This window comes from Paramormyrops kingsleyae, chromosome 20, assembly GCF_048594095.1.
Source record: "Paramormyrops kingsleyae isolate MSU_618 chromosome 20, PKINGS_0.4, whole genome shotgun sequence".
Classification (NCBI taxonomy): Eukaryota; Metazoa; Chordata; class Actinopteri; order Osteoglossiformes; family Mormyridae; genus Paramormyrops; species Paramormyrops kingsleyae.
Genome location: NC_132816.1, coordinates 14,407,088 through 14,426,485, shown reverse-complemented (window position 1 = coordinate 14,426,485; position 19,398 = coordinate 14,407,088). Strand labels below are relative to the sequence as shown.

Sequence of the window (19,398 nt, the reverse complement as noted above, 5' to 3'; positions counted from 1 at the left end):
GTTTCCTTCAACCCATAACGTAGCCAGCTAGATTTAGATGAGCTATTTCATTATGAACTTCTAGACTACATACCTTATATACGTCTGTTTATGGTTACTATAGCGATGCCTACTTAGCTCCTGCATGACGTGCCTAGCCAACACTTAATCTTGCTTGACAACTTTTACTTTTCTGCTTGCGTAAGCACTTCACAGGTTTTCTAGCGCCCATTGTTAGGCTACCTCGTAGGCTAGCCAGCTCGCTCAGATTTATTTTCATTCTCGTCTTGCAGGCTGGATTATGTGTAGCCTACATATATACATTATAATGTAGCTGGGACAAAATGGCATACATATACGACGAGTATACACTTAAAAATGGCCAGACATTACCTTTATACATTCCCACGAAAGGAAATGGGGAAAAACATAACCTCAATTATTAGCGCGAAACGCAACATACAATATTGGAAACTTCCCCAATTACCGAATCACGTGACCTCCCTATGGCAGAGAAATGAGCTTCCAGTGTAACTTGTGTCCTTCCGCCGCCAGCGTTGGCGATGAGTACTTGCGCGACAGATTATTTCCAGTCTATATTAAACCCATTTTTGTAATAAGTCGATTATTTGCAGTAATCTCATTGTGTATCGTGCGACTGGTAGCGCCAATCCTAGCAGGTAAAAAACGATGTCATCGTAGATCTATTTTAGCGGCGGTAGGATATATGGTGTGAACGTCGTCTTTTTTTCTTCTTTTTTTCCCTCTGTCGGAAGCCATTATGGAAGTTTGAGAGTTTAGCAGGGGAGAGACGAGAAAAGGAAGAGGATTCGCCAGGAGGGATCAGCGAAACGCTTTTTAGAGACGGTTTTCAATGTCTAGATAATATTTTTCTATTTTTTAATTGTGCACGTCAATTTTTTTTTCTTTAGCGACTAGAATCGAGATAACGAGGATCCTGTATTTGGATATATTTTAATTAAAATAATAATCATGCTAGCTATGTAGCCGGCTAGCTACAGGCTACGTGTGCGCCGAGGGGAAGAGTGCGCTCGTCACGGTTGTTCCGTCTCGGGGGTTGCTTGGAGAGGTTTCTCTCCAGTTTTTCGTCTCAATCACGGCGGCTGCGGTAGACTTAGAGACTTGGGCCGTTTCTAAAACGTTCCGTTCCGGGAGCTGGACAACAGTGTGCCGTTTCACCTGGGAGACAACGGGAGAAGAGCACGGGCTTGCGGGAGCCGGGCCTGCGGAGGAGCGGAGCGAGGCCCTCCGTTATCTGCCAGCGGAGGAAGCCCTTCGGGTAGCCCGCCGCGGCGAGTAGCGCTGCTGGTGGGGTGGACCGCGAAGCTAAGAAGGCGTGTAAAGGAGAGCCTGACGGACAGAGGCGTTTCGCGGCACAGCAACAATACTTAATAATTTAATTTAAAAGCCCCAAAGACTCCTGTGACAGCCATGGCTGCGATCATAAAGGAAATAGTCAGCCGAAACAAAAGGAGATACCAGGAAGATGGCTTTGACTTGGACTTGACCTGTATCCTCTTTCATTTAATGTGTCATTAGTCTTGGATGTCGGTGGAAAGGTAATGCCTGATTTTTGAAGGCTTTTATCAAAGGATTGCCATATTTTGGTATAAAATGGTCTGTGTCGACGTCTAAAAATATGGGATTTGCCTTCTCCTGTCTGGGCTGCAGATCTGACAGCTGGCTGGTTTAGTAGGATCCAGCCATTGAAAGGATCCGCCGGTTAACGTGGATCCATCCCTCTGTAACTGTGCTTTTCTGGTCTGGCTAGCTGGCTGTTGCCGTTTGCATTAGACGTTAAATGCATCTCCTGGTTCTAGATCGTCATGCGAAACGCTGGTTTTAATTGAGATAGCTAGCTAGCTGGCTGTCTTGCACGGTGTGGCCTAGATAATGCGATGGAGGAGATTTAATTCAAAATCAGTGCTGCACAAAGAGCCATGCCACCGGCACCGGCTTGCAGAAATGCGATCGGGACGCTTTCGTGCTGTGCATGCTTAGCCATCTGCAGGCACGGCTAGCGTTTTAGACTAGATAACTACGTTAATTGCACCTGTAAGGTTGCCGATGTTTCAGTGATTTGTATTACGGTGTTGGCAGTGTACGTTGCGCTATGGTTAATCGTATATCCAAAAAATTAACTAGTTTAGCTAGCTGGCTGGATAACAAACTGATGACGGGGAAATGTCATTCTTTCGAAACATGGGTCTAATTGCTAAGCTGCAAGTTGAGTGGTTAGGTTCAGTTGCATTGTTACTTTGGCTTTTTGTAAAAGATACTCATATGTAAGATAGAGGTTTAAATATGAGTTTAATCTTCAATAGGATCGTGTCCTTGTCTCCCTATGCATTAATGCAATTTTGCTAAATCATAATGCTTGCGTATTTAAAATGTCATTTGGCACAAATGGGAATAGTTGCATTCATATTATACGGACATATATCTCTACAAAAGGCATTACAGTGTGGATGGTTATACGTCATTGCTGAATAGCTGCTATTAATTATATCTGAAGTCTTGCTTTATTACCTTATCTCTCAAAATTTCATGTTAGGTACCAAAGCACTGTGCTGTGCTCTGCAACCTCTTTGTGTAATACCGGCCTGGCCATTTACTACTTGATTGCCAAAGCAGTGTCCCTTTCCTGCGCTTTGATGTCACTTTGCAGTTCCTTTCTGTGTCAGCTTTGATATGGAGCATTGACCTTTATACAGCACTAATTCTCCTGCAGACTTGGAGTGCTGCTTTTGGCGTTCCTGTCCTCCAAGAGGAGAAGTTACGAATAAGTCCCAAGTATTCTGTTAGCTCGGTGTGCTGAGCATTTAAAAGACGTCCCATATTTTTCGGCTAAGGGGTCATCCGCCTTTAAACAAATCCATGAATTAAGTAATGTGTAGGGGTTTGAGTGACTGAAATTCCAACTGAAATCCCATCTGAAATGTGACTGGACTGGATGGAAATTTTCTTTATTTATTTTTATGACTGTTTTATTGCAAAGTAAAGAGAGAACTTGCTTTTTAAAAATTGGCCGATTTTTCTTTAGCTATTTTCTGTAGAATAAACCTATGGTCTATATCTTTAAATGATATTTTCTAAAGAGTTAAAATTTGTTTTGCATAATGACGAAGCAGAGTTGCTATTGCATTTGTCTTGAACCAGATTATTTCCATTTTTATTTAATATGTGCAGTGTGCGTTTGTACCTTCCTGCATGGTGTCATTATGTTAAAGCAATATGGCTCCTCCGGTTATGTAATGATCCGAGTTCTAGGAATCGGCCTTAAAATAGTGTAGAGGGATCTTGCATCAGCAGCGGTGTTTCTCTGCTCTGCTTGGCTTTAAAAATTAGCCAATGCCAGCAGCTGCTTCAGTAGGTAACCTGTATGTCACCGATATCGCATTATGCTATTGATATTGGTATGATGTAGAGAGGTTTGTTGAAGCTTTCTTGGGGTTGCTGGGATTTTCAGGCAAGTCATTGACCAAAAAGGTTTAATTGACCAGAACCACATATGTGAATTCATATGGCGTGTGCCAGACTTTTTGGCGTGTTGCTTGATAAAACCCAAATTTTAGTTGCCACATTTTTTTTTCTTCTTTTAAGGGTCAGTGTGTGGCTTTGTGGGTTAGTACTTTGCGCATGTGAACGGAAGGTCGCTGGTTCATATCCCTTGGTCAGCAGTGTGATTTTTGCTGCTGACCCCTTGATGAAGGACCTTAACCCCATTTGCTCCGGGGACGGGCTGATCCCGCTTTCTCAATTGTATGTCACTTTGGATAAAAGGGTCTGTTAATGTTTGCAGCATTTATTTAACTCGCAGTCCTTCAGTCGCTTTGTAAATGCTTTTAGTGAGAATGCCTCATTTTGGTTAGTCGACATTCATATTTTCCTGCCGCTGGGTGTCTTTACAGAAGAGCTTTTTTAGGATATATGCCTTTACAATAGGGCACGGGAGAGTCCGGAAACCTGCAGTTCCTAGTTTTGCGAGTGCTATGCTGCTTTTTATGTAATACTGAGACTGTTTAATAGCCTCTTGTTAATATGTTAAAATGTGAGACGTACAAATGTGCTTTTTACCTTTTCTGTTGGCTGGAAAGTGTCCAATAGCGAAATACCCCCCTCAGTGCTTTACTTACATGCATCATATGGGTATTAATTTGTTCCTTTTCCTGGACATGTCTGGGATAATAGTGGTACCAAAGCAGTTTTTGAAGTACTGAATTTTTCATGCGATGGGGGTGGGGGAAGTGAACAAGTTCCTCCGTTCAATCTTTTCAGGCTTTAATGTGCAAGTCGTGTAGCTGATTCAGGTTGTTATAAGAGCCATGTATAAGGAAACTGCTGAAAATGGTTTTTCTGTGTGGTGTTTTCTAATTTACAAGAATCTTCAGGTGGTGGCTGTGATAAATTGGTGTCTTAGTCTAGCTAGAAGGCTTTATTGCTTGGGTTTTTTTTCCTGCCTCGGGGAGAAGCACGCGGTTTTATTCTTGCAGACCTCACAGGTCTGCAGCCTAGTGATGCTTGTTAATTGAAATGCTGAGTTGACTGTCATGGTAAAATGGACTTCTGGCTATACTCTAAACTCTCTGTGGGATGTGATGATGCTGAAGGAATCTGGAAGCCTCTCTCTGACCTCGACACATCGGGGATGCCATTTGTGTGATAAGGCCTGATTTTTAAGGCTAAATTACATTTTTTTTAAGGGGCTGAATATAGTACTGTGACTTTCTTCCTAGTTTTATAAAACCAGTGGAAGCTGCCGGGGAGTACTACAACAGATTCAACTTGGCAGAACTAAGCATTTCATCAAGCCAAAGCATTTAATCAGGATGTAGTAGTAGTAGTTCCTTGCTCACGCATTTAATTGGCTCATACTAAAGTGTTATTGCCCAAGTTTGTACTTTAGTCTGATCTAAATTGTCACTTTGCTGTAAGAACAATGATATTTCGACACAGCTCTAATGCTGGCTCTTCAGAATAACTCATTGAATATCACATGAACCCAACTTTTTTTAAAACTATGGAACACTTTTTTTTTTTATGATGTCAGCGATCTGCTATGGGACTTCTCAAGGTCTCATAGTAATTTTTTTTGACACCATTTACAAAAACGGTTGTAGTTGTATGCCATGGGTTATTAAGGTTTTTACAACTGTTAAACGGTGAAAAAAGGGATTACTGAAAGTTAGTGGTCTGCTTTTCTCAACTGATTTTTTTTTTTTTTGGGGTGGGGCTTAACAACGACTAACGGAAAATTGCAGCCGGTTACTTTGCAGATTAGATGCTTGGTATTGGTAGCAGTGGTGCTATGTAGTCTTTGAGTAATGGGAGGTTTGACATGACATTCGTAATCCAGACCTAGGGCACTTCTTCCTTTGCACACCATAAGGAACTGGCATGTTCTCAGTATGTTCTCAGTATGTGCCCCTGCTCATGCTGAATGTGTCCTGTTCAGTTCATGTTACTCCTGATACCCTGAAAGTCGACCTCTTGTCTTTTGGTGAACTCGCACCAAGGAAGTGCATGCAGTACCAGACGCTGTGCAGAAATGACCATAAAATAATTGATTAGCTGTTCCATCTGACATCAGGTCATTTAGGATTGCTCTTCATTGAGGTGTAATGTTGACTAGGTCATCTGGTCACCCAGAAGTCAATAGAGCCTGAACTTTGGCGTTCTCCGTGTTAGAGAGATTTCATGCAAGTCAATAGCCTGAGTGTCGACTGACACGCAGAGAAATTAATTGCCCTAGAAAGTCAGACCCTTTCAGACAGTTTCACTTGAGTTGAGCTGCTACTCGTTCTTCTCATGTGACGGGCCTCCATTCATCTCTGTAATGACAAAAGTGACAAGCTGATGCTTGAGTGTGTGTATGTGCGCAAATGCACGTCATGCACACGTGCATGTCTGCTTTTTGCAGCAACTGGAAGCAGAAGTTCGGTATGTATGTTTTGCATGAATAGAAGCAATACATTTTTTTTTTTTCTTTTCACGTAGTTGCTGGTCCTGGATTTCTGTTGCATCCACGTTACTCTGATTCTGGTTCTTTCAAGCATTGTAACAGGAGAACGTGCTGATGTTAACATGACAGATTTGAAACAGTGGCTGAATCTTGGATGTGCTCCTAGATGCCTGTAACTTCAGTACTTCAGTGGTAAAGGGTCAAGAAAATGTTTAATTAAAAACAGTTAAATTTTTTAATATGCAAATCCAAGCTCTTCATACTCTTGAAAATCTTTTATAGCTTTTATGTGGGTAAATATTGGTGAGGCTGTGTGTTTAGTTTTCCTTATCCCCAGAGGTAATATGCTGTATGGGAACTGATGAGAATTGATTGATTATCCAGTTACTGTACTGTAAGTGGAATCATTTTACAGGGGTGGTATGCTTTACTTTGTCACTCTGGACTCTCGGCAAATGCATAAAGGGATAAATGCAAGGGCTGCCACTGACAGATGATGGCTAGGTTCACCTCAACTGTTCGTTTAATTTTTAATTTGTTGCTTTATCGTTCGGCCTGTGACTGCTTTGTCACGTCTGAAATAAGTGGGAAGCTACAAATAAAGAATTTAACAAGAACTGATATAAGCTACGATTTTTTTTTTTTTCGCTCGTTTAAAATTTATAAAATTAGGTTTAGGGTTCTGTAAATAAAAATTGAACAAACAGCTTTGCAGTATATTTGGCAACTTTGAAAATGGTCTGACAGAGCGCTTCTGTAGTGCTTGCGTTCTGACTTGGTGTACTGCAGAAAGGCATGTAACTTCCTATTTTAAGGTTCTTTGAGGTTAGACTAGCCTTGTGCTGGTTGAGAAAAGGTATGGTTGTGTTAATTTTAGGGGACAATGTAAGCTACCAGAATCTATTCATTGCATTTTGACTTGTGCGTGGTTAAATTTGGAATCTGCTACACGAGGCTTTGGGCATAGTGTCTCGTTTTGTCAGGAAATCTTAGCATTTCTGGATCGGAGACTGAAAAGCTGCAAATAGCACGCTGCTTGAGGAACGCTGTCCCAGACCTATCTGACGGGGTTCTGCTCTTTTGATGTCATTGAATGAAATACCTAGCTGCAATTTTCAATGCAGATGCATCTTCTTAAATGTCCGTATCATGCCTTGGCCTGGATTCCAGTAATGTGGCTTTGCCACAATCCTCACTGTTCTGTGGTCAGGCACTTGTTGGGTAGTGCAAGGTACCCGATATAGTCTGAAAGATGCTTAAGGTTTCAGCTCATAATTTGTGTCTTAAATATCGACAGGTGTGTGATTGAATTTAATTTTTTTTTACAAGTTCTGCAGTTTCAATAAGGAGTATCCACCTAAAACTACTGCTTACGTTAACGTTCTCCAGTGGTTTTCAAAGGCACTAAACACGATTAAGATAGCATTAACGCTAACGATCTCTAAATGATTATCAGAGCAGCCAAGCCCCTTCATCCCTAATTGCAAAGGCTTTCACAATGTCTTACAGCGGTTAAAAGTGCACTGTTGCAGCAACGCAGACAATTGTCGACCAGCCCCCCCCCCCCTCCCCCAGCCCCCCGTACGCACACACTCAGTTCCCTCTCTGAGCAGAGTATAAAATGGCGCTTCTGTTTTTTTTTTGTTTTTTTTAATCACAACCAAAATATGGTTAGCTGAATTTAATTTATTTTTTATTTTTTGAAAAATGACCTATTCATGAGCACTTTGGGAATAATTGTAGGGGAGAAGGGTATTTTTATCTGACAGTTAAAGAAGAAAAAAAAAGTAGCTTGACAGTTTCAGTTTATCCTCCAGTTTCACTACTGAGAGATACAGTAACCTGTGTGTGGTACTTCAGCTCTTGCTGGTGACTTGACATCTATATTTAGGATCGTGTTGATGGCTTAGCAGGTTTCTCTGGTTGTTTAATTGTGCACTGCCGGTGAACGGGGAGATTTGGTGGAATGCATGTAGCTTTTTAATTGTCCTCAAGGGTCTTTTTTTTATTATTAATAAACCTTCTGGTCTAAAAGTTTCCAGACGTCCTATGTTTTCGAGTACCAGAAGATGACAATGTCCGAGGTAGATGGCGTCTATGAATCTCACTCACCTGTGACGTCGATTTTTTTTTTTTTTCTTTGAGCCGTCGCTCGCCCCTCAGCACGGGGAAGGACCATCTGTTTCACGTGAGCCCCCCCCTCCATTTTCCATGCATCTTTCGTGGGGAGATGATGCGACGAGCCCTGGGGCGGAGCAGGGGGGAAGGAGGGGGTGCGTTGCTTGGTAGCTGCTGTGATGCCACGCGTGGAGGTCAGAGATCAGCGGCTCATTTCCCCTTTTTTTGTTGGTTTGGCGGATTGAAGCCTGAGGGGACGAGGAGCTTGGGTTACACCATGATGAAGCACGTGTGCGTGTCTAGTGTTCTAGAGACATCGTTGGATTCAAAGCTCCTATCTCATCTATAAGATACGGTTCATTTGAGACTATTTACTGTACTTGGCTGAATATCTTGTAAAGTCTTATTTAAAAGTGCCCCTTGTGGTAGGTGGTCTGTTTCCTTGACTCCTGCATCCAGATATTTATCCTAACATTATCGCAATGGGCTTTCCTGCTGAGAAACTTGAGGGTGTCTACAGAAACAACATAGACGACGTAGTACGGTAAGTGCGCCGCCATTACTCTAGGAGGGCATGTCAATTTTTCGACGCATAGAAACATGCAGAATCATTTGCGTTGAGGCTTGTAAGCTTAATAGCACGCCGCTGTTGGCCGTTGAGTCATGACTCATGGGTTTGAAAGCTTTGTTTGAATCTAACCTCACCTTTCGGCTTGGTCTTCATAACACCCTTGATTTCTAAACAGGGTATGGTCACAATGGTGTGAAGGTACATATGAAACTGTGTTGAAATAGCAGGCTGGAAGTGGTGCAAGTGAGAGAATGCAAGAATGTAACCTGTCACATGGGCTTTCATCGAAGGAGTCAGTGACACATGTTGATGGCATGGAGTCATTATCCTGTGTCATACTAGGCAACAATCTGTAGGCAATTTTAGCACTGATGCCTTCAATTAGCATTTCTTCAACTTAGTAATTCTTTTGTGTCTTTTTTTTTTTTAGGTTTCTGGATTCAAAGCATAAAAATCATTATAAAATATATAATCTGTAAGTATACTTGATCTGAACCTTCCCCTACACCCCATCCATTTCCTACACCAGTATGGCAAGATGTCTAATACTGTACTGCTATGTATAGTATCGATACCCTTTAGTGCATTCGACTACTTAAATGTAATCTCAACGTGACCATAGCTTATATAGACACAACCCCTAAATGATTACGCTTTGTATGCATGTGGTAAAGCTATTTCAGGTGCTTTGTCGCTAATATAAATAAAAACGAAACTGACGCCCTTTTGATCAGGTGTAGCTGCAATCAGGCTTTTGTCTTCATTTAGCTGGATGCTGTCTGTCGCAGCCATGGCCTGTGTTAGCAGTCACTCATTGTAGCCTGACGCACAGTCCAAACCCGGGTGGTTTTGAGGGGGGATGTTAGGGTGGCTTAGCATGTCTGTTGTGAAGTCTGCCGGTGTTATCTGGATAGTTTTAGTTAATGCTTTGCATGCTTCATTTTGGCAGAAGGCCAAAAAGGACAATCATACTTAAATGAGCTATTTTTAACGCAAACTCTCTTTACAGATGCGCAGAGAGAAATTATGACGCTGCCAAATTTAACTGCAGAGGTAAGTCTCAAGCGGCACCAGCGTGCTTAGGCGTGTGCCGAGTGAACCGGATCACTGAAGCCTTTCGTTTGCACTCTTCGCAGTTGCACAGTACCCCTTCGAAGACCACAATCCCCCCCAGCTAGAGCTTATAAAGCCTTTCTGTGAAGACCTTGACCAATGGCTGAGTGAAGATGACAATCACGTCGCAGCGATTCACTGTAAAGCTGGGAAGGGACGAACCGGTGTCATGATCTGTGCTTACTTGCTACACCGTGGTAAATTCCTAAAAGCACAAGAAGCGCTGGACTTCTATGGCGAAGTCAGGACCAGGGACAAGAAGGTGAGTGACTTGCGGTTCTCCCCAATACTTCATGCATTGTTCTGTCTCAGTACTGCTTTAATGAAATTGTGTACATTTTTTGTATGTTTATATAAATTTATTAAGTGTTCATGAAGCGGACTGAAGTTTTTAGAACATGTATGTAGTCGTTTATTTCCTCAGTTGGGGTATTTTGGTATTCAGGGTTTTGCTGGGCTAGTTAAATTTAACGAATAATATGGAAAGCGTCACACGCATCGAAGTTTCTTGCTTTGATAGTATCTTGGCTAGTCCAACGTAGGTCTGGATCGAGCCAAAAAGGTCACGTCACTTTGTGGTCTGCCTAAAAACGCTTTTTTAAACTCTAATCAAACATTCTTAATCCCTGCTTTCCAGGGAGTCACAATCCCCAGTCAGAGGCGCTATGTCCACTACTACAGCTACCTGTTGAAAAACCAGTTGGAGTACAAACCCGTGGCGTTACTCTTTCACAAGATGGTCTTTGAGACTGTTCCCATGTTCAGTGGGGGCACATGTAGTAAGTGACTTCCTCTCTGAAGTAAAGTCTACGTCGGTGCATGAACTGCTGCTTTGCCGTGCTGTGCTCGCTCTTCTGGAGCCAGTCTTTAACTTGGGCTGTTTGTGGTTCTTGTCCTATCTTTTATTTTTTTTTATTCTGCATTTTCTGCATGCCGTCAGAGTCAGGGTTTGCACTTAATTCAGGGTCTTTTTTTTTTTGGGTATCGCTTGGTGTTTAAAACCGCATTCAAACTCTCAGACCTGAAAGCGAACGCAGATCTTTTCCTTTCTTCTCCTCCTTTCAGTTCGGTGTCTAAAGCTCAGGGCTGCAGTGTCGGGTGTTGGACTTTGCCTGCTGTGCTGGTGTCGGTGCTCTTTACACGGCCCACTCTAGCTGTGCCTTCAGGGGGCCCTATTCTGACTTGGTGGTACATTCTCACAATCATGCACCAAGCCTCTGTGTGTGGCTAGTTTCACATGAGGAGTGCACTGTAATGTTTCAGCCTTGAAACACTATGTAAGCCTTTGCCAATGGCAGCGTGAAATTTGTGTTTCGATGGTTTGTTTGTTGCTGCTTTGCCCTAGACGTGCAATAAGGCTATAGCCAAGTTCCTCTTTACGAAAGACATGGAGTAAAGGTTCATGGGTTTGATCATCAAATTTCTGTACAGTGGTTATTAAAAACATAATTAAAAAAATTGGCAGCCATTGAAGCTGGTATTTTGGCGAACTTTTACGCGTTCTGGTTTTAGCTAGGCATTGCTATTACGTTTTGCTAACATCCTTTTAATAAAGGTGAGGTGTTAATAAAAATCGGTTTGTTTACTGGTTTAAAATGGGGAAATTACTCAGCACGTGAATCTGCTTAATTTATGCTGGGGAATTTAATTTTATGAATAGCTTAAGTGAGAAACTTTTTTTTTTTCTCTTTTTCTTTTTTTTATTTAGATGTTCAGCTTTTAGTTCCTCAAAATTGTGAGGCCTGATTACCATCTTCATGAATTAATTTGTGTTGGTGTTGCTAAAACTAAGAGTCTGGGTAGGAGTGCTTTGCTGCCCCCGCTCCGCGCCCCCCCCCCCCCCCCCCCCCCTTACCTCCTGTGCATGAAGGGCATTTCCTTCACTCTACTTGCAAGTATAGAAATGCATTTTAGTTTTTTTTCTTCAGACGTTGTTTTAGCCAAAATGGTAAAGTCACCTAAGGTACATTGGATGGAGCAGTCGGCTCCCATTTCTGGTTACAGTCTGATTTACATTAGTGGCATCTTGCATGTTGGATGTAAGTGCAGAACGTTATGTGATTTCCTGTTAGGAGGTGTGTTTTATGTGTGTTTTGTGCGTGTGTGAGTGTGTGTGTGAGAGAAGCCTTCAGAGATCCCGGCAGTGATGCTGGGCTGTGTGTTAATCTACTTCTTTTTCTCTAAGGGGATACTGCAGTTAAAAACAAGACTGAGCAGATTCCACACGGGTTCAAAAAAGGGAATTGGCACTGGGGTAAAATGAGCTTTTCCTCAATTTTATTTTTATTTTTTTTATCGCGCCCCTCCCCCCTTAGATAAATAGCTGTGCAGAGCCAAGCGTATGTTAATAAGATCACTCACATTTATCTCACTTTGCAGTGCATAGTCCTTTTCAGATGTGAATGTAAGACCACACTCATTGGCTGTCTCTGCTCTCTTCAGAATAGGGTCCTTAGCATGTCGCTCACTTCATCCTTGTGTATATTCTTATTTCTTGCGGTGGTAGCTTGTATTCCGCGTTTATGCTACTCTTCCCTTTTCTCGATCAGTTTCAGACACTGAAATATAGGCCACTGTCTGGTGTGAAACTCGCAGTCCCTGACTTTCCTCCTCCTCCTCCTCCTCCTCTTATTTATTTTTTCGCCTTGTAGATCCCCAGTTTGTGGTCTACCAGCTGAAAGTGAAGATCCACACCTCCAACCCAACACACACACGACGTGAAGACAAGTACATGTTCTTCGAGTTCCCAAAACCTCTGCCTGTGTGTGGGGACATCAAAGTGGAGTTCTTCCACAAGCAGAACAAGATGATGAAGAAGGTGCGTAACATTTCATACTCCGCTTATGACATGCTGATGACGTCCATATTTGCTCGAGTTTTGATGTATTTCTAAGCTGCTTTTTCTTGCGCTTTCAGGACAAGATGTTCCACTTTTGGGTTAACACTTTCTTCATACCTGGACCAGAAGAGACTTCAGAAAAGGTGGAAAATGGGAGCTTAATGAAGCAGATGGATGGGATTCAGACCACAGAACTGGGAGATGGCAATAGGGATTACCTAACCCTGGTGTTGACAAAGAATGATCTGGACAAGGCGAATAAAGACAAGGCCAACAGATACTTCTCACCAAACTTCAAGGTGAGTCATGTTGGGATCTCCTCGGGGGGTGGGGGGGAGGGGGGGGTTTCAGCATTTCTGCTGATGGAAAGTCTGTGATTAACCCACATAGTCAATGGTCCTCTATGTAGACCTTGTTGCTAAGTGCTGTCTGATGTCCAGCTTTGAACTTCTTGGTGTGGCACAACAGTGTTAGTGTATCAACAGGGCTGTTATCTGAACCAAACAAGTACTGTACTGAAAAGTGTTTTGGAAGTGACTCGTTTGGCAGCTTCTGGTGTGCATATGTGTACTGACTTATTTTAATGTTTAATTTGAACATCGAACAAATACTGCTACTTGTATGAAATCTTAACTGAGAAATGGAAATGTTAGAAGTAGTGATGCTATTTTTGAGTTAAGATTGACCTTGGGGTCTCTTTGCATGAGCCTATAGATTCTGGTGTTTAATAGCTGTTTTGCAGAAGTGTATGAGTATCTTTACGGCCTGATCTGTTAGCCAAGAAAGATGATTGTAAAATGTTTTTCTTTTTTGAAGGTGAAGTTGTACTTTACAAAAACAGTGGAGGAGCCCTCAAACTCCGAGGCCAGCACTTCAACGTCCGTTACCCCAGACGTTAGTGACAATGAACCAGATCACTATAGATACTCTGACACCACTGACTCTGACCCCGAAAATGAACCCTTTGATGAAGAGCATCACACACAGATAACAAAAGTCTGAAAATATTTTTATGGGAAGAAATACATCAGAGAAAAAAGGAAAACTTGAATATGAACTGAAAGTACCTCCCCCATCCCCCCCCCACACCCCCCCCAAATGGCTGTTGGACATTTGTGTCGTGTTAAGATGCCTCTGATTTTAGGAACAACAATCCTGACCAATTTATTTTAATTTTATTATTATTATTATTAATTATTATTGGTTTTGCCCCAAACATCCGCAGGGTATTGACACAGTGGGGAGAAAGGTCCGGAAGCTTTTATATGTACCTTTTTTGTGTTGGAGACGGGGGGGGGGGGCATAGAAACATTCAGGAGATGGGAGGTGAGGTGTGAGAGAAGTGAGATTTGAGATCTGAATTTGCTGCTCCGTCTCCTGTTGAAACCAAGGCCAGTGCACCAGTTGTTTTCTCCCCCTGTTTCTCCTCTGAGCTTTCCTCCTGTGTCCTCTCACCCTACCTACTGTGAATGCTTCTTGTGCTGTTTGCAGTCTCATTTGAGTTGACATTTTGTGCAGTGGGATTCTCCAGGCTAATTATATTACTGAATAGGCTACATGACATCTAGACAAATGTCCATTCCTTTTACCACTGTGTATTTTGTTAAAGGTATGCAGAAGACAGTATCCCATGTATTTGTCAATGTTTTTTTTTATGTTAATATAATAAAATTACAATACACAAAACAGCAGGGAAACCAGTGTTGCAATAATGTTAACACTATACATTTAAAAGGCAAAACCAGTGTGCATGTTGTTTAGTGTCCATGTTGTTTAATAAATGGTATACTATGTTTTTTCTAAAGTTTCTAATGTCATTTGAACTTTGACCATGTTTAGGCAGGAAATCAATGTTCCTCTTATGGCTTATACAGGTATTACTTTGAATCTTCGACAGACTAAATTTGCAGTAGGTTTGTTACCAAACAGACTACCCCCCCCCCCCTCCTTTAGTTCAGTGTTCATCTTTTGAAGACTTTTGTGGATCTTTTAGGGGTTTTGCTGTACGGTGGTTTACGTTATCAGTTAGCGACTACTTCGGTGATTATCTGCTTAACCTTGGACCTCTCCTTAGGTATTTGTGGGACATCAGTTGTTTTGGTTCCCAAAACATAGCTCGTCTGTAGCCTTATTGCGCAAAGGTCTGATGACCTCCATAACATCCAATCGAGGTGCTTACGAACTGCCAAACACCGTCCGTTCTCTAATCGTGCGGCGGTGAGGAGCCAATAGTCGATGCCTAATGTGATGTAGGTAGCAGTGACGGCCTGTACCATTTGGCATGAGAGTAGGAGGTACCCAGAGACTTGCTTGTTTATGTAGTCCTCAGTAGGCATCCCTGACTAGCTGTTTCTTATACATCACCCCCCTCTTTGAACCAATTACAAAACATGCATTGTGAATGGTGCAGCTACAGTCTCATGCATGCTTCAGAAATTCAAAAATCCATTTACTTTTTTTTTTTTTAACAGCATGCCTTTATGTGGTGTGTCACGAGCCAGACCAAAAAACGTTTGTTTCTTGGGCAGGACTCTTCACTGAGATGTTGGCTGCCTTTTTTTAGTACTGTTTCGATGTTAAGGCTCCGCCCTTGTCATGGATCCACTACACATGCCACATTCACCTGGCCTTTTCTTTGTAAAGAAAGTGTTCCCTTGGCAGTGAGTCTTTTTTTTATTTTTATTTTTTTCCTTTTTCTATTATTCTTTAGAAAACACTCTAGTCAGCCCAGTGATGCACAATGTAGTGTGTGAATATTTTTTTTTTATTTACCTCATCACAGAGAACCTGCCAAAAGTAAGCTTTTTTTTTTTATTATAAAAAAAAGAAAAAAAAACAAAGTTGAGTTGTGTGATTGTGCGAGGTATTCTTTTGCCTTACTTGAAGTTGACAAATGCTTACACAGCAACTGCTTTGGAAAATCTACCCTTCTACCCAGGCACTGATTCTAATGATTCACATTCTTATTTAAAGCTATTTTGAACAGAGCGACACATTGTCACTAGACTTTTGCACTGTTACAGGTTTTTGCAGGGTTTGATAGTGGTCCATCCCCCCCACCCCCCAGCAAAAAGCCTTGCAAGCATTGGAAGTAGGTGCAGGTGGAGTCAAATGGCTTGGTGTACCGTTAATCTCGTATCTTTGCACCCCCCCCCCCACCCCACCTTCCAGGCGAAATTGTTACTTTGACTGAAAATGTCCTGAATATTTTTTTTTTTTTAAATAAAAGGGGAAAAAAAATGACAAAAAAAGCTACTATAACAGTATTCATGAGTATTCCGGTACAGCCATTCTGCAGGTATTCATTCTTTGTCTCTCCACTCGTAACTCCTGGATCCTATGCTTATACTTACTCTGGATGCTCAGCAGCTTAAATGTATGAATCTATTCAAGGGCCTCACTGTTAAGGAGGTTATTGCTAGGTCCCAGGTCATTCCTAGGCATCTGTAGCCCAACTTCTGAAAGATTTGCCACAGTACCTTAACACACACAAATGTAGGGGAATTAAATTCAGAAAAAGACAAGGGGGGGGGGGGGGAATCCTTTGGGAACCACTGAGGTCTTTGATGTGGCACAGGTTAACCTCGTGTGAAGTTCACAGGCAGCATCGAGTTAATTTTCAGCTTTAAGGAAATCATAAAGGTGCCAGTGTGCAAGTTTTCACGTCACTAGTTTCTAGCAGATTTGTGCAATATGTTATAACGATGCCTGTGGTTGCCGCAAAGTGCCTCTTGTTTACTGTTAAGAAGAGAAAAGTGCTTGTTAAATACTGTTGAAATACATTATGTCATGCATGCAGAAGATAGGGGAGGAACTGCACTAAATAAGGGGCTTTACCTGCAGAAGTGAGCAGAGTTGCCTTTTTGCTCTGTTCACTGTTTTCTGGGTTTAATTTTATGTAGAATATGTAAACTCAGTATATTTTCAGTCTTTCAAACAGCCTTATTCCATTTCAGCCTGTTCAGATACTATTGTGCTGTACAACAGTTGCTCTGTGTGTAATACCATGCACTGAGAATACACAACCAACGATGTATGAAAATGTACAGGTTATAACGATGCTCATACAAATCAGATGTCTGTTATTGTATGTGTAAACTACCCTTTATCTTAGTGTTATAAACTCCACATAAAACCAATTAAAGTCTCATTCTTGTCACCTTTGTGTGAGGATTCGTTTTTCTGAGGTGGTTCTTCTCCAGCTTTGACGCATGGATGAGCTCAATGCCAGCAGGTTCTCATTTATTTTGGCCTGACCCTGCTACTGGTTGAAGGGATTTTTCTTTCTTCCACTTAAATCTTTAGCCTGGGTATTTTGTAAACCCAAAGAGAGCCTGGAAGGGTAAGGTCACATTGGCCCACATGTGAGACTGATAGCAGCGTCCTGTGTATATTGATATTCCATTATCGGGGGGAGTGCCTCTGAATGGGATTGATACATTGATTATGAGTGCAGAAAATCTGTTTTTGATATGGCACTTGTATTATGGTCTTTTAAAAAAAAAAAAAAAAAAATTGTAATAAAAGGGGATCTTTTGATATTTACAAACGAAAGGGTTCATTTGAGTATTTGGATCGTCGGTCAATATTACATGGTGCCGTCAGGCAGTTTTATAATCGCCAATGAATTCATTCACACCTTGTTTGATGCTGCGATCAAAATCTCTGGTCTTGTTCGGTTGAGTAAACTTTTGGACCGCGATCGCGGCGACTCGCCTCCATACGTCCTAGTGCCTCTCTTCTGCAAAACACCGGGAAAGAGAGAGGCGGCTTCTCGACAGGCGAAGGTCGCCTTTAACGAGCCAACGCCAGGGTAGACAGGTTCACCTGCTTTTGCGTCGGCCGAACTGACAGAGAGAGATGACGCGCAGTCGCTTTCTTTATAAACATCATCTGAACAGCTAGGTTTTTCCCCGATTGATGAAAAAATATCCTGTCAATGTACATTTTTTGTTTCAGAATAGGGTATTTCAAGCGCCTGTGAGAATTAGCTACATTTGATGAAATTTTAATATCGGTTTTTGGAAACGTGTTTAATGCTGCATAAATGTTTGTAAACCACAAAAAGTAGAAGTATGTTTTACAAGTTACGGGTATGAAACGCGTTTTATCAATTGTGAAAGAAATTTGTTGTGAGTAGGCGGATGATTAGGGATGTCTCCGGGAGTTTGAGAAACGCACCGCTTAGGGTCTCTTAATTTTCTTTTGCGCTTTTCATTTTAGCTTTTTTGAAACTTGGGTATTTTTTACTGTATGAAATATTTGTAAGGTTCCCTTTCTATGATTGGAAAAGGACACATTTTACATCTGAAAGACTTCATAGCAGCATTTCCCACCAGCTTTCTATAAAGTAAACAGGAATAACGGTTTTTTTTTTCTCTTCTCTGAAACAGCTACCCAGTCATCTCTATGCAGAACACTGAGTGCCGTGTGAGTTTGCCATTGTAAAGTAAGTTCTGGGGGATATTTTCATCAGTTTCAAAGCGAGAAGTGAAAATGAGCATGTTGGCTGGATCTTCCTCCACCGCAAAGACACTCAAATTAACTTTATCGTCGGACTAGATTTACATTTACCCCCCCCTATTGGGCTATTGCATTGACTTTACCTGCAATGTTAATAACTAGATGGATACAGCAGAGGCTAAACAAAGTTTAACGAAGTTTCTTCCCGATTCTGGCTTTTCATCATAAATGATTGCTGGGGCTAGTTTTCTCCTTTTAGTGTGTTTGGTTCAGGCCTCACAAAATAAGAGGACTATCCATCGCATGCCCGTTGTCTCTCTCAGCATCATTGTTTCCATAACGTATTAAATCACACCATCGAGACTAATTTAGTCCAGTTGCATCTCAAAGTACTTGAAAAAATCGAGGAGGGTGTGTGCTTTTGGAGGAATATCGGGGTAATCATGTGGTACATACATGCAGTTTATTGGGTGCGTGTGACTGGTGCACGAGTGACTTGTTTTGGTTTTATATATCCAACAGGACGTTGTGTAAGATTTAAATAGTATAATAAAACCGGATCGGGCTCCGGCAAGCTGTGAAACAGGCCAAACTAACACAGGCTACAAGGGAAAGGAAAATAATCTCTACCCTTAGACTGACCCATTCAGGACGGTTGTCTCCTCTGCTGATGCATGTGCTGCAAAAACGCGTTTGAATTAACATTGGACGAGTTTTTAAACGCCAAAAGCATCAAAATGAGCTTTTACTGCTGATAAAAATTCCTGTGATGAAAATCAGGGTGGATTCTAGGTTGGGGGCAGGCATACGATGGCCCATAATTCATACAGAGAAGCCAGACTTATCATTGCCAATGATATATTTTGAATCCGTGTGTGAGGGGCGGGGGCCAATCAGGTTTCAGCTCTGGCCCTGTGGCTCAGCCAATGATGATGAGTGCCTTTTCCCTATTTTGGGGGAATATCTCATGCACTTTTCATAACTGGATTTCTTCAAATTAAGGGCAAAAATTAAATGAGAATAGGCAAGAGGGATCACTATCGCCTCCCTCCTAAATAAATCAGCGAGCGTGTTGAGAGTCTTCAGCCCGACGACTGTTCTTGGTCCACAAGGAGTCGTCGCTCATCCTCGGGACAGTCTGCCACGGTCAGAAATTGGGGATGTTACCTAGGGAATTGTGGGGGGGGGGGGGGGGGGGGGGGACTCTGGAAGCACGTGACTGGGGTCTTCACTGAAACCAACCGGAATGTGAAGACCTGCTACCCACATTGGTTCCCAAGCGAAGCGTGCCTCATTCTGAGTCGCCTAAAATGCTTTCTATTGGATAGGACG

The 19,398-nt window shown here is 42.0% G+C and overlaps 1 protein-coding gene across 2 annotated transcripts; it reads left to right on the top strand.

The window, feature by feature from the left end:
• Window positions 1-518: 518 nt before the first annotated feature.
• ptenb (phosphatase and tensin homolog B) lies at window positions 519-16,762 on the top strand. Of its 2 annotated transcripts, XM_023830898.2 has the most exons (10): window positions 520-1,510; window positions 8,540-8,624; window positions 9,082-9,126; window positions 9,661-9,704; window positions 9,788-10,026; window positions 10,402-10,543; window positions 11,950-12,018; window positions 12,416-12,582; window positions 12,681-12,902; window positions 13,420-16,762. In XM_023830898.2, the coding sequence occupies exons 1-10, from the start codon at window positions 1,432-1,434 to the stop codon at window positions 13,603-13,605; spliced, it is 1,278 nt and encodes a 425-aa protein (XP_023686666.1). In that variant the 5' UTR covers window positions 520-1,431; the 3' UTR covers window positions 13,606-16,762. The 2 variants fall into 2 exon arrangements, with proteins under 2 accessions (XP_023686667.1, XP_023686666.1); XM_023830899.2 differs by lacking the exon at window positions 11,950-12,018 and having other exon boundaries at window positions 519-1,510.
• Window positions 16,763-19,398: the final 2,636 nt, after the last annotated feature.

What these genes read in the sequence shown, in the direction of transcription:
- ptenb (XM_023830898.2), top strand. Translation starts at nt 1,432, where the DNA reads ATGGCTGCGATCATAAAGGAAATAGTCAGCCGAAACAAAAGGAGATAC. An exon ending in TGCCAAATTTAACTGCAGAG is followed by an intron (nt 9,705 to 9,787) that starts GTAAGTCTCAAG and finishes CACTCTTCGCAG; the next exon opens with TTGCACAGTACCCCTTCGAA. An exon ending in AGAACAAGATGATGAAGAAG is followed by an intron (nt 12,583 to 12,680) that starts GTGCGTAACATT and finishes TTGCGCTTTCAG; the next exon opens with GACAAGATGTTCCACTTTTG.